Below are 8,820 nucleotides of genomic sequence, written 5' to 3' on the forward strand. Positions count from 1 at the left end.
AGGGATGCGGAAAAGACCAGCTGGAGAACTATCAGATCAGCAGAGAGGTACATGATTAGGGTGTGGTTCCATGGTTGTGTGGCAGCACTAGGCATGGTTACTGATAACATTAACTATGGGTAGCATAACTACATTGCCCAGTGTCATCTGAAAAGGGTCAGTGACTGAGTTCATACAGCATGACAACCCACACTCAGGCTTGAGTGTGGGTTGTCATTAAGCCATATGTTGTGTGAATCCAGCCACATGAACAAACCATGGAGAACCCATGGTTTATTGTTGGGTTGTGAACTGTGGATTGTTTGTGGTTAATAAACCATGGTTTGTCAGATTGGCTGGGTTCACACAACACAATCACCCATGTTTTAACAACTTACACCTAATACATACTCAACCTTGACTATGGGTTGTCGTGTTGTGTGTATCCAGACAATGTATATAGTAATTGTAAGCTTTGTACAGGTTCCATACAGCCACAAAGAATCAGCAGTTTGTGGCACCCAGCCACATGGTGTGACCCCACCACCCCACATTTCTAATCAGTTGCAGCAAAAATGGTAAAGTGAACTTTTCCAAACTTGTCAAGTGTCAGCAATCCTGCCTTATTTCAGCAATTCTCCCCTTTCTTACTTCAAAAGTTCAATGAAATATTGGTTAAAAATCAAAGAGAATTTGAAGTTGATTCACTTAAGTTCACTGTTGAAAATAGCTTTACTTCTGACATGAACTGATGAATACACCAACTGTAAAAGTTAAGTTTGACTAGTCTATTGGCATCATAGATCACTTTTCCTTAATTTGTAGTGGTGAAAAAAAAGACACATTCCTTCAGAAAGACCTATCATTGCTTGCAGCGGGTAGTAAATTGTAGTTTTTCTAGAAGACAAAAAAGCCCAAATTTAGTTAATGAAACATGTTCACATTAAAGTTTTATGGCAGCTTTGAGGTAATGTGTTAGCACATGCAAGTCCCTTTAAAAATAAATAATTTTTCCATTAAATAGATAAAACTTTTAACAATAGATTACAAGAGATAATTATACTGCATAAACATCCACATTCAGTTTTGTCATGCCAAAGGGACATTAGATAAGAGAGAGTTGCACAAGGTATATATTCAAAACTTAAGATATTATATCTCTCCAAAATGAGCTCTAGGTGACTAGAAATCTGAGATCATTTTCTTTTTTTGTTAACAAAAGTAAAAATAGAAAAGGAAACCATATCTTTATGGAATTATCTTACTTGGTCAGTACGCTAATCTGCCTAATGTGATGAGTGATCTTCTTGGCTAGTTCCACTTGCCAAATCCTGCTACGCCACCCTTGGACCATATAGCCTGACTTGGTTTTCCACTAGGGATGTGCTCCGCTTCTAATCGGACCGGAGAAGCAGTAGCGGAGCGGGGGGCTTCGCCTGCCCTTAAGGCGGAGGCGAAGAGGATTGGGGGGCCGGCGGAGCGTGGCGAAGAGGATCGAGGTGAAGGCGGATCCTTCGCCTCGATCCGGAGCTCCGCCAGAAAGGTAAGTGGGGTTTACCGGGCCCTGCCGCTGTCGCTGTCGCCCATGCGGCGACGGCAGCAGGGCCCGGTAACGCCCCCCGCCCTCCTCTCCCTTACCTGCCTCCGTCTGAATGCAACTGATGGCCCAGACTTCCTGGTGGAACCGCGGGCTCAATTGAAGACGGCGACGGACCGCGGACGGAGGCAGGTAAGGCCCCCTCCCCCTTGGTCCCTTACCGGGCTCTGCCGCTGTCGCCGCATGGGCGGCGATGGCGGCAGGGCCCGGTAACCCCCCCGCCCTCCTCTCCCTTACCTGCCTCTGTCCGCGGTCCGTCAGCGTCTCCAATTGAGCCCGTGGTTCCAGCAGGAAGTCTGGGCCGCACTTGCGGCCCAGACTTCCTGGTGGAACCACGGGCTCAATTGAAGATGGCGATGGACCACGGACGGAGGCAGGTAAGGCCCCCCTCCTCCTTACCGGGCTCTGCCGCCGTCGCCGCATGGGCGGCGATGGCGGCAGGGCCCGGTAACCCCCCCTATGGGGGGGGACCGGAGCTCCGATCCGGATCCGGAGCTGAGTGGGCACAGGCGGAGTGGGGGCGGGGCGGAGCGGGCCGATCCGAAAATGGCAGATCTTAAAGTGAAGCGGAGTGGGGGGTCCGTGCACACCCCTATTTTCCACCCTTTTGCTATTTTTATACGTGCTGCTGCCGATAATAAGAGAGACTATGTTTTTATGGCTTACAGAGGACATTACATGATCACAAGTGGATAGAATGGCTTGGGATTAGACACTGAAAAAGGTTTTAAATAACTTGAAAAATATGCGATCTATACAAAACAAATCGTCAATATAGTTTTGGAAGAATAAAGAAACACTGAATGAATGCACAGTGAACTGATAAAAGAAAAACAATGTGGGGGGGGCACAACTGTGTAGCTACCAGAATTAGTTTCTCTATCTAAATAGCACTGGGGCAAGGGGAAGGAGGTATGGCCAGATGGGAAACCCAAGAGAGCTGGATTTGAACTGCAGGCCTTATGTTCAACATCCCTGTTCTGTTAGTAGCTCTCAGAACGTTCTTTTCTCCATCCTAAACTTCTCTTTGAACCCAGGGAAGTTATTTTAGGCATTCCCCTATTAATAACTCACCTCAGCAAATCTGATATTGTATTTTTAATCAGTTGCATTCAGAAGGTTATAACTAATCTACAGTTAGTGTATTTATGGCTATTACTGCAATGTCTTAGTTACTGCCTCTTTTGTGTTATCATTTTCAATGGATCCAGAAACTTTCATAGTCTTTGTTTAAACCCTTTAAAAACCCTGGCATACAAGCCCTGTGTTTTGGTACCCACAACAACTTTGCTGAAATTACTCATTGAGTTCCCCACGATCACTTACAAAGACAATGCCCCAGTCTGCTACTGAAATCACTTTGGCTGCGTGACAACCTGTTAGTCCTGTTGCATCCATTGGCTCTTTCTGAAAGACCATAGAACCCAGGATCACAGCGTCTTCCCATAGCACTCAGCTTGGCTGCCTAGGTCCCTGCTTTAGCTGAAGCAGTGATCTGCTTGCAATCTCTTTTGAGGATTGCTTTTTTCGTAACTTCAGGAGCTTCCCAGTGGCATCTTCTGGATGGATCCATTGGGATCACAGGAAAGATATATTTCATCCTATTCTATCTTCTGAAGGTCCTTTCATTACCACTTGCAGCCTCATTTGTATTCCCTCTTCTACTACATGCTTGTGTGCGTGTGTGTAAAAATTCAGTCTATTTTTGCAACTACCTTTTAGTCAGAATCCCTGCCACCAATGTCAACCTTGCCTTAGTTGTCCAGTGGGAAGGTTCACAGCCAGGCTTTCTTTTTGTGGGATCTGCCTCTTGCTCACTGATCACCTCCATTGCAAACAAGCTAAATTCTCTAGGCTTGATACACAGTGTGTTCTGGAGCCCCATTCTGTGCAATGTATCTCAAAGAGGAAGCAAGGGGCAAACAGAGCATAGGAGACTAGAAATCAGAATGAGTGTGTTGGATAGAGATAACCCTTTTGTCACAGTGAAGGTGTGCAAGGGTGCATTGCCCACTGCTAAAGACAAGCCTCCATGTGTTCTTTTCTCCTCCCTGCTATTGAAGTCTCAGCTCCCCAAACTTTTCTCTCAGAGAAGCATTAGGGCCTCAGTTTGCTTAACCCTGACCTCCACAACTCTGAGAACCATAGTCCAGCACAGTAGAATCTCGACTCTTCATGTATGTCTAGTCTTCCATGTACTGCAGCCAAGTGTTTAGATGCCCAGCAGGCCTTTTGAGCTAATTTCCCCTACTTGAAGCTAGTGCATGAAAATAACGTTATTTGTTTTGCTTTTTGTTATATTTGCTTAATATGTATTTATTTATTTATTTATTTAATTACATTTATATACCGCCCCACAGCCGAAGCTCTCTGGGCGGTTTACAACAATATGTATACCAGTGTTTGTAATCTATGAACTGAGTTCTTTCTAGAGTTCATATAGTAACTATTGCTAACCAGTTAATTCCCAAGAATAATCACTGTGTATGTTCTTGATTCATGTATTCAATAAAATTCATTTCCAAAGAGACCTGTGTGTGTCTCACTGAGTCACCTCTGCCAAGATGTGCTACAGACCAAATTCAAAGGACCCTTAGATGGGTGTACTGCTGAATGTGTGCATGGTCTTACATGTTTCCGGAGAAAACATTCAGTAACAAATCTTTTTTCTGGGTCTCCCAGGAATTCAACTTATTTGTGCATATTACCACAGCTATTTGTTTAGCTATAATAAAATAATCTTGTATAGGAGGAATACATTGGGTTGCTCACCCAAGGTCACTTGCACAATAGCTCACCCTTGTCTTTCCCACTGCAGTCCTCTGCTCAGCTGAAGTGGGAGGAGAGTGGCCAGAGGCTGCTTATGTGAGCAGGAGGAATGTTCTCAAAAAGTGTCCTCACCAAGCATTTCCAAAGGTCCCTTCACTCCCAGGAAGGGGGCTATAATGGGGAATTTCTCTTGCACAAGCATTGTATTGGATACAAACTGCTTGCTCCAGTACTCGATTCATCTGTACTCCCATTAACACACTAAAAAATCACTAAAGATGCAATCCTATGCCTGTTCAGACAGAAAGATGGTCTGGAAGTTGTAGGACATTTTTCTGCCTAAGAACACATGGTATTGCATCCTTAAATTATTCCACAGGCTCCATTTCAAATGGAAATACTTACTGGTTTTTCAAGTACAACAGGATGATCAGGAAGAAATTCTGGTTTCTTTTTGGCAAGAGAAACCCTTGAAAGCTTCAAAAGGAAATCTCTACTATATGTTATTCTTTCTGCCAACACAAAATTAGAGAATTAAAGTGTTGGGCTGAGAAATATTTAGGTGTATGAAACAACACCAACACCTTCCTATAAAAATTAGGAATTAAAATTTATACAACTGACTGTATTTTTCTTACATCACCAGCAGCTGTGTGGAAGTTAGCATCAGTGTGAGCAGAATAGTGGTTTTTGGAAGCTTTTATCAACGCTACTTGATTTATAGTAATTCTGAGTTCTACACTTCATGGAACAGCCATTTATAAGATTTAAAGTTCAACAGTATTGGTAGTGCTATGAAGGGTCACAAAGTGTTAAGCAACTATGTAGATTATCTTATTAACCTCTGATGCATAAAACCTTTTGTTGTGAGCATTGTCTGCTGAATGAACTCTTGAGCACAAGCAAATTTCCATTTTACTCTCTTAAATCAATTCCAAATATGTATTAACTTGAAAAATATTAGACAAGATTAAGGTTGCAGCCTGAAGAACACTTTCTGTAAACATGGATAGATCAAGCAATAAATGACTTCAGGCACACCTAGAAAAAAAACTTATTTAAACGTGATGCAGTATAACTAGCTCATTAAGACATGTCCCAAATAAAACAATATATGGCATTGCTTCAAGAGGTCACACTTCTCTAATAGGTATCATTCTGCATTTATATTCACAAAGTTTACCTTTTCTGACTTCAGGTTTATGTTGCTCTGATAGATTAGGAACCAGAGTTTCATTTAAGGTCAGCATTCCATTAGTTTTACACATCTAAAACATTAAACAAAAGAAAGATCTTGATGTTTTACAGGTGTCTAGAATTTGTTTCTGACATTGTTTTATTTATTTATTTATTTGATTCATACCCTGCCTTTCAAAACAACAAAAATGGTACTCACAGTGGCTAAAAATAAGTCATGAAAAAAGGACAGTAGCAAAGGATATTGCTTACACAAAAATCACAACACCACATTTAGGGTGCAATGGTATATATAGGGTGCAATGGTATATATAGGAAAAAAAGCTGTACAATTCCCAACATGCCTCAGCCAGCATGGCTGGCTGCATGCTTAGTGTTGTAGAATTTTTTTCTGTCTAAAAATGCATAGGATTGCACCTTTGGTCTGCTAATAATTAAGGGCATCACAAAGACAAACCAACTGTGAAAACAGGCCCTTAATTTTTAAGTATACACTGATGGTCTGTGACAGCATACACATGTCACTTTCTCTACCATAGCATTCCAAACACTTAACTTTGTTTTAAACCTAGTAAGATGGTATTTATGTGGACACTGCATGTCATACTGGCAGATTAAAGAAATGCTGTGTATTTACATATACAAGCTGAACAACAGTTTAATGCTCCATTTAAACATGTTCCTTGACAGAATAAGACACTAGTTTTCAAACTACTCTGTACAAACACAATTAATTTCTAAAGAACAACAGAGCAGACCAGTTTTGATTAGTGGATGCCAGTTTCCTAGTAAAAAGCAAAAGCCTGAAGTCTGCCAACCCTTGCATTAAATCACTACATGCACAAGCTGGAACAAGCTTGACTGAGATTGGGGCTCACAGGCTTTCCCGACCTCTGCTGCGGGTTGAGGGCCGCGGTAACTTTTAGCTTCATTTTCACAGAATCCCATCTGTCACTGCATACAAATCAGACATTGCAGCATCTAACAAATGCCAGTTAGTTTAACAAAGCAGCTTCATAACCCATAGTTTGACGCTGGCTTCTTTTGGGAATGGCCAGAGTGTGCTATAAACCATGATCTCTGGTTCATGACGCAACAAGAAAACAGATTCTGTGAAACTAAATATTGCTTAAGGTCTCCTTCCAGTTGTGCAGTAGGAAGAGGACAGAGCCCTAAGACGCGTGCTTGTTCCAGCTTGTGCACATAGAGCTAACCCATGGTTTTGAGTTATGTGCAAACTAGTGAGTTTGAAGTTCAGTTGGAACAATCTGTAGTGATCCAGGCTACATTGAACTTTATTAATTTTTAAGTACTGAATTACTGAATTAAGTACTTACCGAACTAATTTCATTATGCAAACATACAGGAGTGCTGCATGGAAACTTAGCCTGAAAGCTGAAAGTGGTTGCTGATACTGTGGGAAAGGACGCTGTAGAAATAAATCAATATATTTACTTCTTTACAAAACTGGAAACCAGTGTGGTGTAGTGGCTAAAGTGATGGACTGGGAGTTGGGAGATCCGGGTTCTAGTCCCCACTCAGCCATGGAAACCCACTGGTTGACTTAGGGCCGGTTACAGACTCTCAGCCCAACCCACCTCACAGGGTTGTTGTTGTGAGGATAAAGTGGAGAGGAGGAGGATTATGTACGCTGCTTTGGGTTCCTTGGAGGAAAAAAGGCGGGATATAAATGTAATAATAAAAAACTATGCTTCTATCTTCTACATGTTTATATGTAGAGGATGTCTATATGTTTATATAGACATGTCTATATGTTTCTGATTTTTAAAAAAATTTTGTATACTTTTTTAATGTTTACTGATTTTAACTTTTGTAAACCACCCAGAGAGCTTCAGCTGTGGGCGATATATAAATGTAATAAATAAATAAATACATATTTTTGTAAAGTTTAAAGATGGAGTGTCAAAATAAACCTCTGAAATCATCAAGTCACTTACCATGGGGAGACAGGTGGCGCACAGGTCTTGCTGGCTGGAGGGGCTTACCAATTAGTCTTTTTGTTTCCATTTTTTTTAACACTATCAGGTGCCATACTGTGAAAAAAACCACACCAAAAATACATATACAGACAAATAATTTTGAAACGTCTAAAAATTAAGGGAAATAGCTTAAGGTCCACTGAGCAGCCTTGTTCAGGGTTTTTCATGTCCTATGCCAGTTGTTCTTTCATCATCTACCCCAGTCCTCAACTCTGTCCCATCTAACCACTTCCTCATCCCACCCACAAAAAGGATTTTAAAAGGTTAATTATAAAGAATAGCATATGGTAAATTCCTTAGTGATACATACTTTATTCAATTTTTTGGTAACAGTAATCCTAAATTAATTTGTTTTAGCGTTCAACTGAATATAGCACAGGCGCAAGATTGTTTTGTTTTATTAAGCAAGACTAATTATCTATTAACAGAGTAATCTTATGGCCCCTAGTCAGCATCTTGTGGGGAGGCATAGGATTGTTCAGTTTCCTGCTCCCCACCCCCTTCCGCTAGTAGCCGTGCCTGCTATCTCTCTGTGCTCAGTAAAAGAGAGTGGAGAAGGAAAAAAGGAGGCATTCCTGGGTGTGGGAAGAGAGGAGACCAAGGTGGCTGCAGTATAATGGATCCTATGGCTGCCCCAGCTCTCTTCGCTGAACCTCAGAGGCGCTGCTGCTAGGACAAAATTGCCTGTCTAGCAGAAATGCAGGGTGGATGGAGCACAGAGGTGAAGATCACGTTCCCTGTGCTCTAACCCTGCGTTGGAGTTTGGAGGCTGCCAACTATCCACATAGGATTGCACCCCAAACCTGCTTTAGAAAAAGATCAATATAGCTGAAATTGTATACTACTACCCAAGATACTATTATTAATTTATTTAGAACATTTATATACCGTTCCACATTTAGACAGTTGCATATTATTTATTTAATGCACACACATTTAATGTTTAAAGATGTTTTCCTAAGGGAGGCATTAAGCAGATAGTGTGGCTATTGTCATTGTGACTGGATCTACAGTGCAATCCTATACATGTCTACTTAGAAGTAAGCCCCAGCACATTCAAAGAGTCTTACTCCCATGTGAGTATATTATTGCAGCCTCAGTGCAATAGCTTCATTTGCTGCATTGAGCATATAGAAATTAAACAAAGCTTGATGATCCAAACTAAAGGTTGTTGGATATGATCTTCTAGCATTGTGTCTAGCCATTTATAAAATACTGTTAAACAGAAATAGACTACCAACCAGTGGCAGGGAATTCCATGGAATGGGGAAATCTTTT

General features: G+C 41.5%; 1 protein-coding gene across 1 annotated transcript; it reads right to left on the reverse strand.

The window, feature by feature from the left end:
• Positions 1–783: 783 nt before the first annotated feature.
• On the reverse strand, positions 784–7,570 carry C7H8orf88 (chromosome 7 C8orf88 homolog). Its single transcript, XM_063130926.1, has 5 exons — positions 7,501–7,570; positions 6,880–6,971; positions 5,529–5,613; positions 4,751–4,857; positions 784–876 (listed from the first exon to the last, which is right to left on the reverse strand). Exons 1-5 carry the CDS (start codon positions 7,568–7,570, stop codon positions 829–831), a joined length of 402 nt encoding a protein of 133 aa, XP_062986996.1. The 3' UTR covers positions 784–828.
• Between the last annotated feature and the right edge of the window lie 1,250 nt (positions 7,571–8,820).

The sequence above is a fragment of the Elgaria multicarinata genome, chromosome 7, assembly GCF_023053635.1.
Source record: "Elgaria multicarinata webbii isolate HBS135686 ecotype San Diego chromosome 7, rElgMul1.1.pri, whole genome shotgun sequence".
Classification (NCBI taxonomy): Eukaryota; Metazoa; Chordata; class Lepidosauria; order Squamata; family Anguidae; genus Elgaria; species Elgaria multicarinata.

Bases quoted from the DNA above. Each gene is read 5' to 3' on its own strand.
- C7H8orf88 (XM_063130926.1), bottom strand. From the start codon at position 7,570: ATGGAAACAAAAAGACTAATTGGTAAGCCCCTCCAGCCAGCAAGACCT. The intron at 6,972-7,500 runs GTAAGTGACTTG...TTATTTCTACAG, and splicing joins GCGCCACCTGTCTCCCCATG to CGTCCTTTCCCACAGTATCA. The intron at 877-4,750 runs GTAAGTATTTCC...TTTGTCTTCTAG, and splicing joins CTGTTGTACTTGAAAAACCA to AAAAACTACAATTTACTACC.